Source organism: Pseudochaenichthys georgianus, chromosome 8, assembly GCF_902827115.2.
Source record: "Pseudochaenichthys georgianus chromosome 8, fPseGeo1.2, whole genome shotgun sequence".
Taxonomy (NCBI): Eukaryota; Metazoa; Chordata; class Actinopteri; order Perciformes; family Channichthyidae; genus Pseudochaenichthys; species Pseudochaenichthys georgianus.
Window position 1 is genome coordinate 6151013 of NC_047510.2, and position 24488 is coordinate 6175500.

At 42.1% G+C, this 24488-nt stretch overlaps 1 protein-coding gene across 4 annotated transcripts in view; it reads right to left on the bottom strand.

The window, feature by feature from the left end:
* The window catches only part of LOC117451043 (caskin-2-like), a 95600-nt gene that overhangs the window by 52207 nt on the left and 18905 nt on the right, over positions 1–24488 (bottom strand). For all 4 annotated transcript variants that reach the window (XM_071203935.1, XM_071203934.1, XM_034089123.2 and 1 more), the window contains exon 3: positions 8199–8250. In XM_071203935.1, the coding sequence (XP_071060036.1) occupies positions 8199–8250 (52 nt within the window). The remainder of the gene's footprint in view (positions 1–8198; positions 8251–24488) is intronic.

The following is a 24488-nucleotide window of genomic DNA, read 5'->3' on the forward strand; positions in this document are numbered from 1 at the left end:
GCCACTTCTGATTGGTTAACAATGGCTGGTACATTACATGTTACTTGTTAGACGCTTTTATCCAAAGCGACTTACTGTGGACAATCTCCACAGGAGCAATTTGGGGTGAAGTGTCTTGCCCAGGGGCACAACGACATGCTGACTGCAGTGGGGTTTGAACCTGTGACCCCTGATCCCAACACCAAGGCTCTATCCACTGCGCCACAAGCCTCCTGGTACATGTGGAGCACAGCACTTCTGATTGGTGTGGATGACTGAGACACAGGAAGAAAAATCGCAGGCTTTGCGATTTGATAATCGCATCATTTAAAATCGCGATTTCGATTTAAAATCGATTCATCGTTCAGCCCTAAACCGCGCCCCCCCCTCCCAATTATTATTGCTATTATTATTATTATTGTTGTTGTTGCTATAATGCAGGGGCATTCAATTGCATTTCCAAGAGGTCCAGTAAGAGAACATGTCATTAAATGCTCTGTTTTCACTGTCTACCTTTCTCTTTTTTGAGCACGCCATTTGAAATGACTGTTTCTCTCTTCTTGTCGCGTCTCTGTGTGTGTGTTTGAATCTATCGTGCTGAGTCCCAGTCTTCTCTGATGTTTTGTGAGACAGAGTCCAACCACACACACTGTCTGTACAACACATGTCCTGCAATACACATGCTGCAGCTGCCCAGCTGCTCACCGTTTGTAAAAGAAAATAAATAATATTTTCATTTCATAATGTACTTTCTTTACCCTGCTTCATAAACAATACTGACATCCCTGCTCCTCCGAGTCTGGGGGTCCGCTGATGTGAGGACAGCGCGAGGACACAGACAGGGAGGCTGCTTCACATCATAAAGGAAATGGTGGTCAATATTAACAACACAGGAGCTAAAACGCTTAATAACCTTCATTACCTGTTAGAGAAGGAACATAAGAAAGTTTGACAAAGATGAGGCTGTTAAACAGGCAGCGGATCTGCTGTGTGTAGAAAGAGAGAGAGAGAGAGAGATGCTGAGCTGCACCGTGCAGCGATCAGATGATCTGGAGCATAGAGAGAGAGAGCTGCGGTCCGCAGGGCTCGGCCTCCTGTCCTCACAACTCTTATTAATCCCGGGAACGGACAATTGTTATTTGTTCTTACTTGGAACCGAGTTTTGCTTCCCAACCCGGCCACTGTGCTACACGTCCCGCCCCGTCTAACTGTACAGAAAGCGGCGAGATGCATTTCCTTAGGAATCGACAAGCAGACCCGAAACTAACATTTATGGGCGAAAAACGTTACTTGTCCCAGACACGTCAATGGAAAGATGTATTTGTCCGATATTATAAATAACACGCCCCGGAAGATCGGCCGTGTGCTTTTTCGCAGCTGAAATTAACCAGCTAGATTTCACTGTTTCTCCTAATTTTTTTCTCACTCTGCGCCTCCCCTAAAGCTCTATGGCGCCCCCCAAGGGAGGCGCGCCTCACACTTTGAAAACCACTGCCCGAGAGAATCAGACTGTTTTTAAATCAAGTCTGAAATGTTGTATCAAAGGAGTGCCACAGGGATCATATTTAGGTCCTATGCGTTTTGCTTTATACATGAATAGTACACTTTCTTTGCATTTTACCGAGCTGTCACAGACCGGATGTTAAAAAACATTCCCCCAGTCTCACTTTAATAAGTTATGACTTCTCCCCCAAGAGAAAAACAAGATTTACAGTGTGTTCATGTTCACAGAGAGTTTGGCTCATTTGTAAGTCTCTTTTTTTATGAGATGATAGTGTTACTCAGAACCTTTACGAGCAGTTCTTTATGAGTGTGTAGGTCAGGCATGTTGGCACACGGAGAACATTTTACAGGAAAACATCACACACAACTCAATACACATGGTAGATCTTTACACTACAAAAAATACTCGGTTACAAGTAAATGTCCTGCAAAAGAGATTGAACTTCAGTTCTAAAATGTTCTATAAGCTTTTCTTCTTCAATAATTGATTTTCTTAATAATAGGACTTTTCACATTCAATCTAATTGTTGCACCTACTGATTATCACTAATTTAAAACACAAAAATTAAGAATAAATCAATAAATATGATATGTATTAAACTTAGACAGTGGATTGGGGCATAAAACTAACAGAAAAAATAAATAGTCGCTGCAATGTTTTTTTCCTTTCGTACTACAGTACCAATAAACAATAAAAAGGCTAACTTGCTTATTTTATGGTTCTGTTTTACAATTTTCTAAACTCAAAAGTCTCGGATTTAAACAATGAGTCTGTTTTCGTGCAATATATACTTTAAAAAAAAAAATGTAATATATATATTTTATGATTTGGGGCTACCTATATAAAAACAAAAGTTTTATATAATTTTAAAATGTGTCCCAGCCTTATGGTTTCTCCTCCCTCCTCAGAGGGTGATCTCTGCTCCAGGACAAAAGCTGGAGCACTTGTGAAAAAGACTGAAAATACCAGTTTTTTTTATCCAAATACATATCAGGACTGTTGCAATGTCAATATGTTACACTATCATGGAGCCGAGACACAAATATTTAAAGTAACACTATTTTAGAGCTCTGCAAACATTTCATTAAAAATGATGCATAACAAAACCTTTCAAACTTGATTATTTCTTCTTATCCTCTGGTTTACATTTATTGGTTGGTTGGTTTTGATTATGTCCCATTATATCCTTACTCTTCCACCTCTTTTGTCTTGCAACACATGTTGTGTATTGTCCTGCACTGGTAGTGTTACCACTTATGCACATCAAATCCTTCTTTATCATTCAGTTTGAAAGTTTTCAATGTAATGTATTTTTTCATACCACGATTGTAGTGGAGAGTTAGAGAACCGGGTGAAATAGCCAAAACAATTAAAAATAATAAAACCGGGGAAAAGTGAAAAAAAGTGTCCGAAAATAGGCCCTCGTGACGTCGTGAGTCCCCTGTCAACTCCCGTTACATTCCTCCATGGTGTCATTTGAGCGTGATGAGTCTCCATTGTGATTTGAAAACTTCCATCAAACGAGTCCTTCGGTCGGCGGAAAAAACCGCATCAGAATCGTCACTTCCTGTACTGACAGTGGAGGTGTCCTGAGAGTGGAGGTTCTGCACCGGAACTGTCCTGAGAGTGGAGGTCTGCAGGCAGGCTCCCATGGATAAAGCTGTGGAGAGTATGTGCTGCAGGGAGGTGGATGCACAACGCACCCAGGAACGAAAGCTAGCTCCGGTCCTTATCCCGTGAGGGAAACTGTGGACTCGATGTCCTGACAGGCTTGAGTGTGTGCAACCTGCACAGACACAAGCTCACCCAGGGGCGGCGGGTGCTGTAGGCTAGGTAAGGCTAAGCCTTCCCAAATATTTGTGTAACTGCACCCTGGTAAAATAAAAATATAATGTCTAATGTGTGTGTCTTTGACATTAGCTCTGCTATGCAGCCACCTGTGCCCTGTGCGGAGCCAGTTCAACAGACCCTGGATACGTTTGAGTTATCTTCACTAACCCTAACAAACGAGATCTCGCTAAGCGGTCCTACGACGCTGGTTATCAACTCGGTAAATCAAGCCAGGGTTTCTCTCTCCAGCTGAGAACGCGTTCACGTGAAAGGGGCGGGGTTAGCTACATTTGACCAATCACAAACAGGGACAAGTGTACTGACAGCGCAGCGTCATACTTCATTAATGAAAAGTAAACTAATATTAGACAAATATGAACTTTAAACATCCATGACTTAAACATATAATCCAGGATACAAGCCACATAGTTGCACCTGCAAGGAGAATATAGAACAACTCGTTAAAAAATAAACTTTTAGGCAGACATACAGATATTCGTCTGTGTGGTTTTTCGTTCATTTACGCACACAATACGAAACTTAAGACGGCATAACTTTCCTGCAACTACTGACGCACATTACCCTCTGATGTGTGACGTCACCCAAACCACGTGGGTTAGCCCCTCCCCACTATGAAGGCACAACTTAACAGGTATCAACTCTGTATAATAAAATAATATATATATTTCTACAACGATATATATTGCTGGAAACATTTATTGCCAAGCCGTACAAACTCTCGTGGACAAATTCTTTTTTATTGGACTATATATATATCTCTCTTAGGAACCTACATATACAAGAGAATTACAACAATGTTGTTCATTTACCTTTTGTTATTTTCTCTAGTTCTACCCCTTCTGTCTTTTAACACCATGTTTCCACACCATGAACCATTCAGTCAAATGTCATGATCTATTGCAACCTATGGAGACATTGAAGAACCAAGAAGCATTTCAATTTAAAATGCATCCCAGCAGCCGAATGTTTTTCATTCCGGCTCTGCTCTCCATAGAAACACAAGCAAACAGCCAGCCAACAAAGTCAAACAGTCATTTGTCTCGGGAAAGCAGCTCCTTTATACACCGTTTGTTTCTCACCCACACACACGGAGGCATGTCAATAAAGTGAAATACTCTCAGTGATGAATGGTGGACCAGCACACACACTAACATCCTTTAATCACACTAAAGGTCCCTTCCTGTGTCTCCACACAATCAAACGTTCCAGGTACACCTGGAGAGGAGGGGCTGCTGGGTAATTAATCCTCTGCTGAAATGTAAAACTGTGTGAGCGACGAGGAAAGTATGTCAGCTATTGTTCAGACGTGCTGGATGCTTTCTGTTTCATTAAACATAACCTCCGGCACTCTCCTCCTTCTCCTTCTCGGTGTTACCCTTTTCTCTGTGCTCTTGTTGTTAAAACACGCTCGACAGACGACGCCGTGGCCCGTGGGGATTCATGATCAGACGAACAAATTAGCAGAGCTGTTTCATGCAAAAGTTTCAGCATAAATCTGGTATTTAATCACTTTTATCTGCATATGAAAAGTTACAGACTGTCATTGAAAAACAATTTCTGAACTTATTTCAGTTAAATAAGTTCTAAAATGGTTTCCAATGCACTACCCTGCAACGTAAGGCCATGTGCTTCACATGTTCGGCTTTCTGAATCTTCAATCATTTGGACAGCTGTGACTTGTTTTTAACGCTCTTATGATGATAAGTCTATGATAAAGTCTGTTTCAAAAATACACACAGTAAGGGCCGTTAGGACAGAAAGCCCCTTTACGCATGGCCTCCCCTCTCTCTCTCCAATAATGGCAAATATGCCCAACATATCTTTCAAAGGCATTCGGAACTTACCAGCAACATTTAAGACATTTCAGACATTTTAAGGGATTCTTTTACTAAAAGTGATTAGACTTTTAAAGGTAAATACATTTTTAAAACTGTTGAGTTTATGTGAAGTTATGTGAAGGCATTTAAGTCTATTAAAGTCATTCCTTTTTAAATGTGAAGTTTAGACATTTGTAATGCTTTTTAAGGCATATGCGTAGTTAGGAAAATGAAAGTCTCTTTGTGGCATTCTATAAGTAAATGTTAAGATACAACATTTGTAAGACCTTTAAGGTATTCTATGAGTAATTTAAGGAGGAGACACTTTGTAAAGACCATGGCCACCCTGCAGAAAGCTGTCCAACAGAAACTCCTGATGATCTGACAGCAGAAACATGATATCAAAGTGAGTGTCCCTGTCGGCAGAATGACTGTACACACACGATCATACCACGGGGGGAACACTGGAGGATTGTGGGAAGCGTCTGAGTTACTGCATGGAAGTTGTGATTACACGCTAATGAATAATGAAACACATTTTCTTTACTGTCTGAGATCCAGCGTCCCTGTGGAGACTATTAGCCCCAAAACACAAGCACAAAACTTTAAATAAAAAGGAGTTATAAATATATCTTCAGCAGTGAAGAGAAAACGATACAAATTGCGCAGAATTTGTTTGTTGGCAGCGGTTTAGAAATGTTTCATGTGGTTGTGTTGGTTTTAGGGATGCAACTAACAATGATTTGCATCTAATTGTTTTTAAATTATAGATTAGTTTTCTTTCTTAAATGTCGGAAATTGTGAAAAATGTGCATCCCAGTTTCTCATAGTTCAAGCCTATGTCATTATATATATTGTATTGTTAACGCAATAAACAAAGATGTTATACCTCAATATGAAATAAGACAGAGAAAAGTGAACTGACATTATTTGAAAGGGTGAAAAAGCCTTATCTTAATGATTAGACACTACATTTCTGTTGATTGACTCATCATTGCAGCGTTATTCACTGTGTAAAGGAAATAAAGGTAGTGTTTGTATTTAAATATATATATATATAATATGTCTGAGGATATTTTAATGTTCAAAAAGCTCTTTATTTTTCTCATCGTGCCGCAGCACCTCTTTTCACCCTGAGAAGTCTGCTCTGATTGGTAAATTGGGTGGCTCTGTCTTACAGACGTCCCGCCCCTAAGCCTATCACGTACAATGTGTTTGAGTGCTAGCCAATAGAAGTGCGGGAAAATTGGAAAAGTTCCAGATTATTTTCTGTCAACAAACTAAAATTGGCAAATGGTGAGTATGGTCGGTTTGTTTCCAATTAATTTGGAAAATGTGTAATGTCAATAAAGAGTAAGAAATGTCATTCCCAGTTTCTCATAGCCAAAGGACTTTCAATGTCTTGTTTTATCAGCAAAGATATTCACTTATAAAACAGACATAAAACAGTGAAAGCAGGAACTCTCTGAAGATGTTTTCGCATCAAGCACTCACTCAGAAACTGGTGTTTATTTTCTTTGGGAGGGACTAATCCCTGCAGCTGCAGCGCTCACAGTATTGTCTACGTTCTCACTGATATTAACTACTAATTGACTCCTTCCCGTCCCCTCAGCCCTCCCTCATTCCTCAGCTGTCAGCGCTGCATTAAGTCATCCACGCTCTTCGTAAACAGGCGGTCTTTGCTACCTGACCTATGACCCCGCCGGGCACCCCTCTGCCCTTTAAGGGGCCAAACAAAGGAGGCCAGCACTCGAGGACGTCCCGGGACTCTCTGGCCCTCCGACTCTCAGCTCGTCCTCTGTCTCTGAACTTTTGTTACGACCTCTGTGTTGACTTAAAGCTGAGAGCGTTGTTTCAGCAGGAGGACATTAAATCACGAGCACCAAGACAGGACACGATCTTAGTTTCCGAAATGTAGAGACTGAAAATAGCCTTGAAAGAGATGCAAAATGCACATTCCTACAGGTTTCAACACATTATGATTTTAAATCTATCTGTTGGACAACAATAAAGTGTAATATTGCAAAGCCTTCAACAATATGATTACGATTTGATTAGTTTGAAGGGCCTGTGATTGATATGAAACTGTATCATATGCCCATTTACCAAAATCAGTTCTTATTGTTTTTTGTGTATTGCCAATTGTGCTTATATTGTATTGTTGTCATTGATAACATTGTATGTATCAAGGTATTATTCCTCATAAAGCATTTCCATACAATGGACACATTCAAATGTTGAAGCGATGATGGCTCCAGAGTAAAAAACAAAAGGATTTATCCCCTGAGTAACATGTATCTCTGAACACAATTGTCAAAATCCATAAAATATTCAGTTTGAACTAAAGTGGTGGATCTACTTTATTGTCCGTGCAGCGAATTAAAAGAAACATCAAACATATGAGCAAATTCGTCTAAAAAACCCACTTTAGAGTTACGAGGGTTGCCTCTAGCAACACTTTCTCTATCAAAAACATACAAGGTGTAATGCCATTCTTACACAAAAGGAATCAAAACCCCATATTTACCCAAGTTAAAAAATATTAAATAACTTAAAAAATAACTAAATAAAAAAACCGTATTATAAAAAGCCATATCTCTTATGTATTTATCAAGAATATGGTTTAAAATGATTTTACAAGCAACTTCAAAATCAGATTCATTTCTAGCCACGATAGAAGTTGGTCGAAAAAATGCAGCGGGTGTATAGAGACACGTCAAATTGGGGGGGCGCGGGGTTTGGGAGGAGACAGCAGGAGGATAATAAAGAGTTTAAACACAGAGAAATATTGATGAGGAGGGACTAAAGTTTCTCCATCTATTCTCTTCTTCCAGGCTAACGAGCTCCAAGGGGGAAATATAACAGTCAGCGTTTCAGCAGAGACTCAGGATTTAAACACAGAGAGCGAGATGATGTTTGACACCATCTGCTGAGTCAGGTCTGACTTCAGCCTCCTGGTTTCCAGCTCGAGAGTGAAACTGTTTTATAGATGCAGTGGGAGCGCTACACACACAGAAAAGTTGAACGGCTTTGACTTCCTCACTCACCCGTCTGAGTCCTGGTAGTTCACATTCAGTCTCTTGGTGGAGCCTAGCAACTCTGAAAAACACAACATAAAAAAGCAGAATATTAAGATCTGAGCACCATGAGCATAGATGGATTATTGAACAGGCGCCAAATCTCATTTAAAAGAGACTTTAAATGACCATGTGTTACATAAAACAACCAGAGATGCTAAACAACTGCAAAGATACTTATAAAGACTACAAAGAAACACAAAAATGACAACAAAGAAACAAAATGAGATCAAAGAAACAAAAATGACCACCAAGAGTCCAAAATATTACAAACAAAACACAAAAGGGCTACAAAGACACACAACATGAATACAAATAGACAAAAATTAACTTCAAAGAGACACAAAATGACCACAAAGGAAAACAAATTATCTTCAAAGAGACACAAAATGACCACAAAGGAAAACAAATTATCTTCAAAGAGAAACAAAATGGCCTCAACGAAGCACAAATGACAACAAAGAGGTGACAAATAACAAAATAAAAAACACAAAAAGACTAGAAAGAGGCACCAAATACTAAAAAAGATAGACAAAATAACTTCAGGGAGACACAAAATGACCTTAAAAAGGCACAAAATAACAAAGAAGACAAAATAACAACAAAGATTCAAAACTTTTCCCTGTAAAATTGTATATTTACATACCGGCAGTAAGTGCTCAAGTCAAAAGAATTATCTCGGAAAAATACCTCTGATAATAGTATTGTATAATTATAGTTATAATCTTTGTTTCTTCAACAATATTGCAAGTTGATATCACACAATCTTTATTGACTGTCATAACCATGGGGAAAAGCTTGTTGACGGAATGTTTTAGTCTTGCACAGATTCAAACGACGGCAGCCCCCCTTGTTAACATTGCAAGCATTGGCTGCTATCTACAATAACACTACTAGCTTTGGAAGCCAGCAATGCTTGCTAACGTCGCAAGTACCGTTATCTGATGGGCCTAGCACTGTTTGGATGTTACGGAAGGAGGTGCACTTGGACCTAGGGTTGCAAAGGGGCTAGGGGCCGGAAAGTTTCCATAGGAAGTTAAGCTGGGGTATTTTGGAAATATTCGATGCAAAATTAAACAAAAAAACATGATATTTCAACAGATTTTAGAACAGAACAAGTTTTAATTATTTTATTGAACAATTTGTTTAATTGAAGAACGAAAACAGGAATGTTGAGTAAAATATTACTCATCTGTGCATTTGATGGAGGAATGCACAGTGCCTGTGGGGGTGTGGTCTCAATAGCCATGCAGTAAGCAGTGTGCTATGGCATGGATATTCAAGTGTACTTGAATGGCATCTGTTGTTTTAGTCAAGATTATGCTCAAATATACTTCCCCCAACTATATTTAAGTTTCCTATGAAGAGCCAACCTTCAATTAAGAAAATTCCCAGTTTATTCCCATGCAAAGTTTCCATCTTTAAAAATTCCCGGAATTTTGCAACCCTACTTGGACCAAAATGTAGAACCAAAAAGACCATGGGAATTTCAAAAACAAAGGGATATCACAGAAGTACCACCCACATGAATGTATAAAGAGAACTGGATACAGACAACAAACTGATGAGAACAGGAGAAGCTCAGGACAGTGGGTTGACTTCAACGTGTTCGTTTCTAATATCCGCAGCTTCTCGTAGGGATGGAGTTGATATTTGATTAAACCTGTTGATTCTGATGATCTTTAGCTGTTAGTGTTTTATATCCAAGCTTTACTGCATTTCATGAACTCTTTCTGAATGCAGACTGTTGTGTGTTTGGAGGACTTCCAATTGTCAAGAAAGAAAACTATATTTAGTGAAGAGCTGCTGCTGCTGTACACTTCACCACAATGAGAGGAGAGAAGCTGCCCTTTCGTCTTCGTGTTGTTTATTGAGAAGCAAAACTAAAAAGTGAGGCGTCTCCTGCAGACGTGTAATCATATATCTGATACTTGCAGTGGTCAGACTTATTTTAGTTGCTAGATTTTTACAACAGATTCTCTTTCAGGCCAAGACTCGAGTCCAAAACGGATCCCAAAACCTCGCAAATCTGAAGACTGATGCAAAACCTCCTCCTCTTGCTTCATTTTTGTGGCGGCAAATCCACGGGACATTAAACTTGAAGCTCAAAAGTAAAAAAGAGAGCCAGTCCCTGCAAACCCTGGAGCTGAAACACTCCATAAACAGCACAAAATTCACTTTTGATCAAATGTGCAGCAGATGATGAAGATGATGATGATGATGGGAGCCACAGCATTTCATATTCTGTTGGAGGTCAGCGAGAGTTTGATTTCAGATACGTTTTATTATGTAAGAGGAGAGGGAGAGCTGTCCCAAGTCTCAGGACCTGGCCCAAGTCTCAGGACCTGGCCCAAGTCTCAGGACCTGCTCCTAGTCTAAGGACTTGCCTCTAGTCTCAGGACCTGTGCCTGGTCTCAGCACTGGACCCACTCCAGGTCTGAGGACCAGCCCCTAGTGGTCCGGCTCCTTGTCTCTTGACCGGCCGCTAGTATCAGGACCTGCCCCTAATCTGAGGACAGGCCCCTTGTCTCAGTACCAACCCCTAGTCCTAAAAATGGCCCTTGTCTCAGGCTAGGCCCCTAGTTTTTGGTCTGGTCCCCGGTCTCTGGTCCGGCCCTAGTATCAGGACCGGCCCCTAGTCTTAAGAATGGCCTTTGTCTCAGGGCCCCTAGGTTTAGGTCTGGTCTGACCCTTAGGCTCAGGTTTGGCCCAAAGACTCAGTTCTGGCCCTTAGGCCCATAACCCAACCCTAGTCGTACCGGCCACTCAGGACCTGCACCTAATCGAAGCACCCCCCAGTCTCAAGACCAACCTTAATGTCTCAGGACAGACCCCCTAGTTTCCAGACCTGCCTTCTAGTCTCAGGACCGGTCCTTTTTTCTCAGGTCCGACCCATAGTATAAGGATCGGCCCATGCGGTCATGACCAGTCCCTTGTCAGGAACAGGCCCTAAGTCCCAGAACCGGCCCTAAGCCTGGGGACCCGCCGTTAGTATCAGGTTCGGCATTTAGTCTCAGGACAATCCCCTAGTCTCATTAACTGCCCTTAGTTGTCTCAGCACCTAGTCTCAGGACAGGCTCCCAATCTGAGGTTCGGATTAAACTCCGTCTCATTCTTGCTAAATGTTGTATACATCCAGGCGTTTCTCACCCTAGACATACTATGTACACTATGGTATAAATAGTATGTATAGCTTTTAGTATGCAGTCTGAAATAATGAGACAGTTTTCATGTCAACTTTACATTTTTGTGCAAATGTATTCCCATAATTATAAAATCCAGGTCAATATCAAAGCAGCGCTTCGAACCCCAAAGGGAGAGCCTGCTGTGTGTTTCCCCAAAATCTGCCAAACTTCAAATACTGTGTTGCTGCTTGTGGAGGCTAAGGCTCCATCCAAAGAGTGTCTACAGGCTGTGACCTTTGACCTCCTGTGACCCCTGACAGTAAACACTGTGTGTTTAGACCCAATAAAACAGTTCAGTAAGAGAAATCTGGGCAAAGTGTTAAAGTGTACTAAAGTGGTTAGTTTAAAGTAAAAAAGCATACACACTTTTTACATTTTATTCATGTTTATAATTTAGCCATAATTTCTAAGATACTAATTTTGTTTTTTCTTTTGTGATGTTACCCTTTGTTTATAAAAATAGCCTATACAATTAGTTTATTGTTTCAATTACTTTATATAATGCAAGTTTAATTTATAATATTTCACAATGTATTAGTAGTATGATTATAACCAGCATCGCTAATATATTAACAGTCAATCTTATTTCAGTTTTGTTTGTTTTTTTATGAGGAAAATGTCACGTTGTCAAGTTTCTTCTGCTCCCTGTGACGGCCCCAGAGCCTGGGGCCTGTGAGTGTGTTGCAGGTCCTGCGATGGGGTGGAGCTGAAGAGGCCAATCAGCGAGATCAGGGACACCTGGCCGGAGCCGAGGTGCTATTTAAGCCCAGCTGCCCGGAGTCACATGGCCGTCAGTACTCTCTCCAAGGCCGCTGCAGAAGGACTCCCTCCGTGATCCTTTCCCATCGTCCATCCTCTCCTGTTTTTGGTGTTGCAAATAAGTGCCTTGATTTTTGGAAACTTTGAGCGTCTCTTTTTGAACTTTCCTGTTGCGGCCAACGGGCCGGTCGTAATACCTGTAGGAGTGTTTCCCCTGGTAGGTTCAAGAGGCGTTTCCCCTTTGGGTTTCGTCTGGGGGGGCTTTGATAGTGTTGGGGTACAGCGGTCAGAGCTTCACCTTCCCTTTTCCCTAAACTTGCTCGGGAGCACTTCCGTGGTTCAGGGGGGTTGCCGGTTACCTGGTCGCCTCTCTCGCTCCAGCGGGCTTTAAGTGCATAAATACCCACCGCTACGCCTCATGAAGACTAGGGGGGGGGTTACCTAGTAAGCTTGTGGTTAGGAAGTCAGCTAGCGGGGCTGCTCATTCCTACTGTGTGCACAGGTGGGTTAAGACATTGCAGCGGTTATTGTATAAATATGGAGGATATTGTAACGGGTCAGAGTGCCGTGTTGAATTTTGAGCAGCAGAAGGAGTTGCTCAAATTACGCTTAGAGTTGGAGACGGAAAAGGAGTTGGCCGTGGAGAAGATGCGACAAGGCATTGAGCTGGAAAGAGCGGTGTCTGTGGAAAAATTGAGGCAGGAAACTGAGCAGGCTAAGTTGGAGTTGCAGAGGGAGAAACTGGTATTGGTTAGCAGTGTGAGAAAACGTTTTTAGAGAGTACTTGTCCATGGACAAGTGAGTTTGGCAATTTACTTGTCCGAATACAGTTTTCACTTGTCCAGAATGGACAAAAATTGGGGCCACTGGAATCTTCTTCTTCGTCATCGTATTTTACATTTTCCCACGGTTTTTATGATACCGCTAAAGTAAGTGAGCGGTAAGATTTTAGTGCATCACACATAGGGTTGGGTATCATTTGGATTTTAACGATTCCGGTTCTGCTTTTTGATTCCGGTTATTTTCGGTTCTCAGTTCCAGTTCTTTGAGAGGGTAAAAATAAGTCCCATGACAAACTGGGAGAAAAATATATTTATGAAAACATTAAGTGAAATCTGTATTCCTATTTACAAATCACTTCATACTGTTGAATTTCTTACGGTTATTGAATACAATTATATAAAAATAATCTCTGCGCCTAACTGTACAGAAAGCGGCGAGATGCATTTCCTTAGGAATCGACAAGCAGAACCGAAACTACATTTCTAAACGAACAATGGCGGACACGTACAATTTGCGAATGAGTTCTGCCTTTTGTAAACTTAATTTATCAATAAATCGGGGCGAAAAACGTCACTTGTCTGGCGGACAAGTCAATTGAAAGATCTACTTGTCCGATATTGTAAATAACACGTCCCGGACGGTGGGACGTGTACTTTTTCGCACACTGGTTAGAGAGGGCAAAGTAGCGGCTGATGTCCCGTTTCCTGATGATAGTCAAAGCGGGACGCCAAGGAGGTCAGTGGATGAATTAAATGATTTGAGGCTGGTGCCCAGGTTTAATGAAAAGGATCCAGACTTTTTTTTTTATGTTTGAGCGTCTCGCTGTTGTAAGGGGGTGCTCTGAGGCCACTCGCGTGTTATTATTACAGTGTGTGTTAACCGGGAGGGCTCAGGAGGCTTATTCGTCTTTAAGTGGCAGTGACTATTTGTGTTACGATTTGGTTAAATCTGCCGTTCTCAGGGCTTACGAGCTGGTGCCTGAAGCTTATCGTCAGAGGTTTAGGAATTGGAAGAGGTGATAAATCTCACCTCGAGTTTGCTCGAGATATTTCCACCCATTTCGATCGCTGGTGTGCGGCAACTGACGTTGATTCTCACGGGGCGTTGAGGGATCTCGTTATTTTGGAGCAATTAAAAAATTCTGTACCGGAGCACATTGCGGTGTATATCAGTGAGCACGCAGTCAGGACAGCTGCTGAAGCTGCTGCGTTAGCAGATGACTATGTTTTGACACACGTTGGGGGAGGTGCTGCCGTACAAGGCAGTCACAGTGGAAATTCCTCGGGTGTGGGAGCGTGCTCTGGTCGTCCAGTGAGACCTGCTGGGCCAGAGAGAGGGTATGGACATTGTGCACGTGAGCCTGACAATGTGTGTCATTACTGTCATGAGCGAGGGCACTGGAGAAAAGACTGCAATGCATTTAGGGCTAAAGCTGAGCAGGAAGGGACTAGTGGTAGTCCCAGGCCAGCAATGTTCGTGGCACCTGTCGCTGAGCAGGTGACTAGGCGTTTAGACGGTGAGTTGAAACCACAGGGGTCTAGCTCAGAACTGCAGTCTTATTTGCCTTTCATGACTGAGGGGTTTGTTTCTCTGGTGGGGAACGATGAGAAGGTGCGGGTAAAAATATTACGAGACACTGGATCATTTGATTCGTTCATTTTAGCATCTGCCTTACCATTTTCAGAGGACACATACATGGGGTTGTTCATTCCGATGCTTGGAATGGGATTAAATGTTCTTCAGGTACCTCTCCATAAAATAATGCTGTTTTCGGATCTGTTTCAGGGTGAAGTAGCGGTTGGCGTGCGGCCAGCTCTGCCCATAAATGGGGTCACGATGATCCTGGGTAAAGACATTGCGAGTAGTCGGTGTGGGCTGATGGGGCACCTCCTGCTATTGTGGTCCCAGTGCCACTGGTTAGTATTAAGCCAGACAAGAGCGAAACGGAGTACCCTGACGGCTGTACAGCATGCGCTGTGACACGGGCAATGAAACGTGGGCAGGCGGGGGACATGAGCTCAGCTGACATCGAGGAGGCCTCACCGCAGCATGGGGTGACGTGTCTGATGGAGTGTTCTGCCTGGTGGGGAGGTGAGAAATTATGCTCGGGGGTATTCGCTTCAGGAGAATATTTGAATGGGAAACTGGATACCTCAGTGGGAATATTTTGCTGGTGAACCTCTTTACCAGGTTGGGGGGCTTTCCAGGTTCCGTGGCATGGCGAAAAAAGAAAAAGAGGAAAAAAACACATGTAACACGTCAATCAGCTGAACTATTCAGTGTTGTTTTCTCTCTGAAAGTTGTGTTGTGGGCACTATGGTTTTGGTAAGGTGGTTGATTTGGGTGCCAGCAGGGTTCTGTTGGGGACCCTGACTTTATGGGGGGGCTGTGACGGCCCCAGAGCCTGGGGCCTGTGAGTGTGTTGCAGGTCCTGCGATGGGGTGGAGCTGAAGAGGCCAATCAGCGAGATCAGGGACACCTGGCTGGAGCCGAGGTGCTATTTAAGCCCAGCTGCCCGGAGTCACATGGCCGTCAGTACTCTCTCCAAGGCGGCTGCAGAAGGACTCCCTCCGTGATCCTTTCCCATCGTCCATCCTCTCCTGTTTTTGGTGTTGCAAATAAAGTGCCGTGATGTTTGGAAACTTTGAGCGTCTCTTTTTGAACTTTCCTGTTGCGGCCAACGGGCCGGTCGTAACATCCCATTTTAACTTATTTACCTTATATAACAATGAGATTATTTATATGGCTATTGGCTTGTTGTTATTATTATAATCACAAGAAAACCATCGGTGTGAATTGCTGAATAATGATAAATGTTTATAGTTATTGTAGCCGTCTCACTTTCTAATCTGGTGTCTGTTTAATGCAGCAGGTCTGTTTGAAGGGAGTCGGAGGTCTCGGAAGGAAACGTGGGAACCAATCGGCAGCTCTCCTCCTCCTTCCTCCCCTGTCCTCCCTCTTCCTTCCCCATCCTCCCTCCGGCCTTCAGAGAGCCTGGCACAGGAACAGAGGAGGCAGAGGAAATGTTTGCCTGTCTCTTATCTGCAGACTGAATGAGGACGATGAAGAGGAGCTTCTCCACTGTCTTATCTGGAGCTTTATCCCCCAGTCTGAGAGCTACAGCTGCTGCAAAAGAGTCTGGACTCAGAGTCTGGGAATTGAATGCTATTTAATATGCCCTATGGTCATTTCAAAGATGAGTTATAATAGGTTATTCAATTGTACAACCTTGTAGGTCTAGATGCCAGACAACGAGAAATACTATTACAATCACAATAGAGAGGTCCCTCCCTTTCCGGGGGTCCTCCATGGGACCTTATATATATTTAAAAAGTATGTATTGAAGTCAATGGAGAGAGAAAGATTATCTTTCGATCCCGTTTGAATTGTGCCACGAATTACACATATGATGTTTGTCAATTTAAAAGATAATTTTGCAAGTCAAACAAATAACAATGTGTCGTAAAAATGTGAAGTAACACTTTTTTTTGTGAAACCGCTCAATGAACTACAACTCCTGTCTCGCACCACACACCAAGACGGCCGTCACGTTGAAACATTTCACTTCTTTCTTTCAGAATGAGGCGAAAAGTATTAAAAGAGGTGATAATCACTACAAGTCTGGGCACGTTGAGAGCTGTACATCAGAGATGTTCACAAGTCATTTTTTGCAAGTCCAAGTCAAGTCTCAAGTCTTTGGTCACGAGTCCAAGTCAAGTCTCAAGTCTCTAAAAAAAGAAAAGTCTCATGTCTCTTCTGGTTGTAATAAGCCTTCTATTGTCTGCTGCTATCCAGTCTGTTAAGAATACTGCACGGCTATATCTAAGCAATTCAAAGCATTTACTGTGTTATTATCACTCCTATATCTATTAGCATACAGTATCAGTACTGATTAGTTGTTTGTTATATGATCACTTTAAACAGGCTATTGCAATGCAATATGATTAACGTTACCAACCTTTTTTATGTCATGTCAAGAGTTGGATGTCAACGCCACTCAACTCAAACAAGTGTGACAAGCAATTCACTAATCTTTTCAAATATTCAGTTACAAAGCTAGTAGCAAGCTAAGTTAACATTACATAGCTGATGCTGAGCTAAACATGTTTGCTAACCGTCCATGCGTTAATGTGACTGATGGACCTCTCCGGGTGAGTTTTCAAGTGCCTGATGAAATTCAGCGCAAACTTATCTCGTGCCCTCATTGGTCATGTGCGCGTTCGTGTGTGTTGGAGGAGGCGGGCTCTATAAGGAAGTAGCAGCCTCTAGCACAGGGGTCTCCAACCTTTCTCCACCTGAGAGCTACTTTGAAAAAATGAAAGTGGCCAAGAGCTACTTGCATCACATCGCTTACATTTATTCACATAGCACTCATCAGTTGAATTAAGCTACTTTTGTACACGTGTGAAATTGCAATACCTAAAGCTTATCTAAAATCTTAACTTCACATCAAGGTCCAAGAAAACGACAATTTCTCACATATTAATATGCAGTGTGAGAAAAAGTTTTTAGAGAGTACTTGTCCATGGACAAGAGAGTTTGGCAATGTACTTGTCCGAATACATTTTTCACTTGTCCAGAATGGACAAAAATTGGGGCCACTGGAATCTTCTTCTTCGTCATCGTATTTTACATTTTCCCACGGTTTTTACGACACCGCTAACGTAAGTGAGCGGTAAGATTTTACTGCATTACACATAGGGTTGGGTATCGTTTGGATTTTAACGATTCCGGTTCTGCTTTTCGATTCCGGTTATTTTCGGTTCTCGATTCCAGTTCTTTGAGAGGGTAAAAATAAGTCAAACTGGGAGAAACATATATTTATGAAAACATTAAGTCAAATCTGTATTCCTATTTACAAATCACTTCATACTGTTTAATTTCTTACGGTTATTGAATACAATTATATAAAAATAATCTCTGCATTGTTTAGTTAGTTCTAAGTGGTGCAGTTTGAGAATGTACAATTGGCCCAGTCTCTTCTGATGCTACACTGCAACCTGCCTTTGAGACACAGTCCAACCACACATCTCCAACACATAGGACATAACCTAATAATAATAATAATAATAATACATTATATTTATAGCCTACAGTATAGGCCTAGCGCTTTTCTACAACTCAAAGACGCTTGCACGCTTACACATGTCCTGCAATACACATGCTGCAGCTGCTCTGCTCACGGTTTGTAAAAATAAATAAATAGTATTTTCATTTCAATAATGTACTTTCTATACCCTGCTTCATAAACAATACTGACATCCCTGTGCTCCTCCGAGTCTGGGGGTCCGGGGATGTGGGGACAGCGCGAGGACACAGACAGGGAGGCTGCTTCACTTCATAAAGGAAATGGCGGTCAATATTAACAACACAGGAGCTAAAACGCCTAATAACCTTCATTACGTGTTAGAGAAAGAACATAAGAACGTTTGACAAAGATGAGGCTGTTAAACAGGCAGCGGATCTGCTGTGTGTAGAAAGAGAGAGAGAGAGCGAGAGACGCTGAGCTGCACCGTGCAGCGATCAGCTGATACGGAGCATAGAGAGAGCTGCAGTCCGCGGGGCTCGGGGTTCGGCCTCGCCTCCTGTCCTCACAACTCTTATTAATCCCGGTACCGGACAATTGTTATTTGTTCCTACTCGGAACCGAGTTTTGCTTCCCAACCCGGCCACTGTGCTACACTTCCCTCCCGCTCCGCCCCACCCCCGTCTAACTGTACAGAAAGCGGCGAGATGCATTTCCTTAGGAATCTACAAGCAGAACCGAAACTAACATTTCTAAACGAACAATGGCGGACACGTACAATTTGCGAATGAGTTCTGCCTTTTGTAAACTGAATGTATCAATAATTTGTCAATAAATCAGGCCGAAAAACGTCACTTGTCCGCCGGACAAGTCAATTGAAAGATCTACTTGTCCGATATTGTAAATAACACGTCCCGGACGGTGGGACGTGTACTTTTTCGCACACTGTAATATGGCCCTCATAGTAAGTACATCGCCTTAATCACCACCTTGCAAGTATGCTTATGGCACATGTGTGTAAAATAAGTGCATTCACTCTTTTTTACAGTCAGTGAGATGAATGGCGCTGCATGGAGTCCACCATAGAGGGATCTGCTGGAGTGTACCCACTTAGGTTCACTCTAATAGAGTAATTTACATGTTCATCAGTCTTGTTCTGTATTTAGATTTCATTCATGTCAGAAAAAGCTGCTTCACAAAGGTCTGTAGAACAGAACCAAATAAAGCAGTGCTGCTTGGTGAATGTTCTTATAGTTTTCTGGGTCTACAAGGCTCCAGAAATGTTGTGAGTTTTCTGAGACTTCAGCTGAACAGGATTTTGGAGATTTATAACCGCAGCCATCTTTTCTTCTTCTTCATGTTGACATGAAATTATAAACCATAATAAATCAATTGTATAGGTCTAGCCTCCCTATATCTGTGTGTGACATTTTTCTATCCTCAAAAACAAAAAACTAATGCTTCTGCAGTCGAGCAGCAGCTTCTTGCAACGGTCTTCTGTTAAAAAAAGGATAGCATTATAAAAACAAAAATAGGGCATGTGGGTGCATTCTCTGTCTTACTGTTGCATAAATCCCATGAATGTATGAGATTAAGTTAGCTTCATCATATCTCAATCAGTGATTAAGTGAATAATAAAGTTTCTATCGGGTCACTGTCAGCCGTTAGGGGAGGGGGCGGGGTTTGGAGGAACGGAGAGGAGACGGTGATTGCGGAAGCTTTCCTCCTGCCTTCACAAACTTTACACACGTATTTTGCAACTGAAAATAGCAGGACATTCATACTCTGCAATCCAAGACTTGATTGAATCCACCAAAAACCTGACATGACGATAACGAGTGTTTTTCAAAAACACAAATCCCTCCCTGTGTGTCTCTGAGCCGCAGCGCCGCGGACTGATTCAGAGCGGGTCATTCTGCCCTTGGTTTGACTGGTGCTGCAGTGCTGCTGGAGAAAGCAGACTGCTCCATGTGTGGTGTCGCTGTGCCGCTGTCACGTCCGTTCCTTGATCTCTGCGTCACGGACCAATTTTATATTTGTGTGACAGAAACAATTCTAAAATAAAAACACTTTATTGTCCGGCCGCGGCCGAAAAATCAAGAAGCAACGTTATTACGCTATAATCGATAATCGAGCGGCGAGCTACTGAAAAGCTGCCCGCGAGCTACCGGTAGCTCGATCGACGTGTTGGAGACCCCTGCTCTAGCAGATTATCTCCGGTTGTGTATTTTCAAATTCTAGCGATCTCGAGCCGGTTTCTCTCAAATGTACCTACCCCACCTTTAATACGCCAAAAATAGAAAACACAATGATTGTTCACGAGTCCCAACACACGAGTCCAAGTCGAGTCTGAAGTATTTTGGTCACGAGTCCAAGTCAAGTCTGGAGTCTCTGTGTGTGCGACTTAAGTGCGACTCGAGTCCGAGTCGCAGACTCGAGTCCCCATCTCTGAAAACCCACAGTTTAAAGGGAACATGGGAGAAACCTCAGGGAGAGCAACAGAGGAGGGATCCCTCTCCCAGGACGGACAGACGTGCAATAGATGCCGTGTGTAAATTGAAAAGATAATACATTTGCAACATAGGTAGTCCAAATGTTTGGAAATGCATGTGTGTATAATAGGAAGATGAAGATATAAGATACTATACTATGCATGTAGTACCACCCTTGCTAGCGATTCCCTCTCTAGTTTAGCATACTCAGCTTCGTTGTCCCTGCCCATAGAATCACTTTTTATGGGGCCGGAAAAAACTGGGGGAAAATACACACTAGCCGGTACTACGCAATATGGAAAGGCCACCAAAAACTGTCCTGGCCTGGACGCTAAAGGACGTTAAAACGGGGATAGCCGCTGCAATGGAAATGCGCTATAACATACCTTATTCGAGCACTACTTCTGCTCCTCCGTCGCTTCACACTTGCAGAGGGCGATTTCTCAACTGGCCGAACTGGTGTCCTGGTCGGTGATGACACCAGAAAGACCGATGGTACTGCATCTCCATTAAGTAATGGTTGTTCCATAAATCCCATGTTATGTTTTATCATACTCTCAGAGTAGTCGTCCGGAAATTTGAAATGTTCGCTGCATACATGAGCCTGTGAATCTTTCGGTTCGGGCCGGCCACATTTCGCTAGCCACTGCCTCCGAATGTACTTCTTACGCTTACCTTTTGGCAACAGATGGAACCGAGCATTCCGTGGATTGTTCCTATCAGAATTGTGGCAATATTTCGCGATACAGTGAGGCATATTTGAAGAGAGAAACTACAGTAAATAACATGGAGATCAACGTGTCTTCGAAAACCAAACGCATGGTTTACGTCACGTCCGGAAAATGGCGGCGCCCACAGTGTTGATGTTATTTCGGTATATAATCAGTTTAAAATCACTGATAATGTCATCGGATTAAAAAAAAAAAAAAAGCCTGGCAGAGACTGGTCTGTTTTATCAGATGATAATTATTTAAAAATTAGTGTCATGAGCATACCATTCCTTTAAATGATGAAGACAGACCACAGTCGCCTGCTGATATGGACAGTTATTTCAGAGTGTACATGATATTTGGCTATGAGCTGCAGTCTTTGCGGTGTGTTCAAATACAATATTTGTGCTTCGACGCAGACAGAGACACCTTTAAAGTCTGCAGCGCAACAAAGAGTGAGCTGCAGATCAGCGTTGTGCAGATTAAACCTGTTGTTTACATTCCCGTGGAGCCTGTGGAGCGAAGGGGGAGGGCTGAGACGTGTGGAGGGTCAGGCGGAGGTCAGGCGCTGACGGAGGAATGAGGCCCATCTTATCGGCTCCGCTGTGTGGCGTCAGTGTCATGGCCCGCTGATAAATATGTCAATATTATTGATATTGTTGCTTTTGCGTTTTTTTTCTCCAGTTTGTCTGAAAGATAATAATAATATATTTAATTTATATAGCGCTTCTCATCTTCCAAGACAAATCTCGAAGTGCTTCACAACAAGGGATACTGATACACTTTTGAGAGATTAAACAAATAATTGTAATAATAATAAGAAATCAAAATATAAAATATAAAATAGAGTACAAAAATAAAAGTCGGAGATAGCGATAAAAATGGCAGTACTCCAGGTGTACCATGCTCAAAGTTTATTGGAAGGCCTACCGAAAGAAGAGGGTCTTAAGGCCGGTTTTGAAGACCTCGGTGGAAGGGGCAGATCTCAGCTGATCTGGGAGGGAGTTCCAGAGGCGCGGGGCGAATGAGCAGAAGGCTCGGTCTCCCATTGTTCGGAGACGTGTGCGGGGGATGTAAAGAAGAGGAGCGTGGCTGGAGCGGAGAGAGCGGGTAGATGTCTGGGTATGAATGAGGTCACAGAGGTATTTTGGGCTTTGTTCATTCAGGGCTCTGTACGTGAGGAGCAGAACCTTGAACTGGATCCTGTAGTGGACTGGTAGCCAGTGTAGTTTTGCAAGTATGGGGGTTATGTGTGCGGACCTTTTTGTACCAGTGAGAACTCTGGCTGTGCTGTTCTGGACAAGTTGCAAGCGGTTGATGGATTTGGCTGGGAGACCGGAGAGGAGTGCATTGCAATAGTCTAGTCTTGAGAAGACGAAAGATTGTTGTATGGTTTTATAAACAAATACAATTTTGTTATAAAGTGTTGGCAACTTTTTGAATGTATTCACAATAAAGCTTTAAATGAGCAAAACATTTAACTCAGTGAAAGTGGAATATAATAGAATAAATATTTTTAATTATTTCTGATTTTTCTTTTCGTGTATCCTATAATATTTTATAAGTATTTAAATTTGATTTTGATTACCTTCCCTGGTCTATATACTGTCTTCCAACCTATTACTTATATCTTATATTGTGCTTTATATAGATATATGACATGTTGATATTTATATATTTACGGTTTATTTTAGGTTTAGCTTATATGGAATGTCTTGTTAACATGCTTCTGCTGAAGGGAGATGCTAACTTCAGGGTCAGCCATCAAAAATACGCCATCCCAGCACCACTCTATGGGACACATTTCAATGTTGACCTGAAATGAAAAGTCAGAGTCTCGGAAAGTAGGAGGTTAGAGAGTGAGACGACATCTCTTTCCTCTAAGTGTGTCACTCTGAGAGGAGGGGGAGGTCAGTGGTGGGTGAGACACGAACCCTCCCCCTCTGTGGAACAATGGAGCAGGCAGAGGAAGTGCAGAAGAGGCCCTGCTCTGCTCCTGAGCTCTGGCTTTGTTCCCGAGCGCCTCCGTCACACACTAACACGCACGAACACGCGCAAACACACACAGTCCTTGAACTGAGTGCATGATCCTCCACAGGTGTACATATACACACACCTCTAGGCTATTTCTCACTAATACAGTGATGCAGGGATGACGTATTTTTGTAGTCGGACCCTGAAGGTAACATCTTCCTGGTTCCCTCCACTAAAAGCATTATTGCAGAGAAAATAAAACTCTCTGGCTAACACATGTTTATAATGCTTTCTTGTACTGTTCAGCAGGAACATCTCCACATATAAACACCACTACAATAAACATCATCTTATTGTACAATATTTAATTTTACGTTCTGTTCTTGTATACAGTATCTTATTGTATTTACATGTATATAGACTTCTGCATTTACATGGTCACTTACAACATTCTCTGCATTATTTTTATTCTAATCTATTCTTGCACAATTTCAATTTTATTTTTGTATCTGTTTTATTGCATTATGTCCAACTATGTTGCAGTGTTGGAGGAGCTTGGGACTAGGGTTGCAAAGGGGCGGAACATTTCCGGTAAATTTCAGGAGAGTTTCCGGAACATTTCCATGGGAAGTTAAGCTGGGGAAGTTAAGCTGGGGAATTTTGGAAATATTCCATATTTGAAATAAATAAATAAATGTAAGTTTTCCTCCCTCTCGCTGGAATATCTCCGTGAACGAGCTTAAGTTTCTCTTTCGATTGCATGATATAGCCCATCACAACACCTTCGTCACATGTTGCCACTTGTTTGTACCATTTTCAGGCGATTTGTAATCTGTACTAGAAAAACGATGTGTTTTGGGATATTTGGGGAGTTAGGTGGTCCACGAGTGTTTTTGTATTGGTTAAGTGGTCCTTGTTATGAAAAGGTTTGAGAAACACTGTACTAGATGAATACATTTGTATATGATATTTGCAATTTAAACATTAAATAAATATATTGCCCCATAATATCATCAACACTTACTTCACTTTGTGTAGTCCCCAGGCTCAAATGTGTGGCTTCATTTGTCTTGTGCTTTGGGCTCAAAAGTGTGATCCAGTCTTCTAGAAATCATGTGTGCATGTGATGGAGGAATGCACGGTGCCTGTAGGGGGTGTGGTCTCAATAGCCATGCAGTAAGCAGTGTGCTGTGTACATGTGATGTGTGAGGAATGGCATGGATATTCAAGTGTACTTGAATGGCATCCGTTTGTTTTAGTCAAGATTATGCTAAAATATACTTTCCCCAACTATATTTAAGTTCCCTAAGAAGAGCCAACCTTCAATTTTG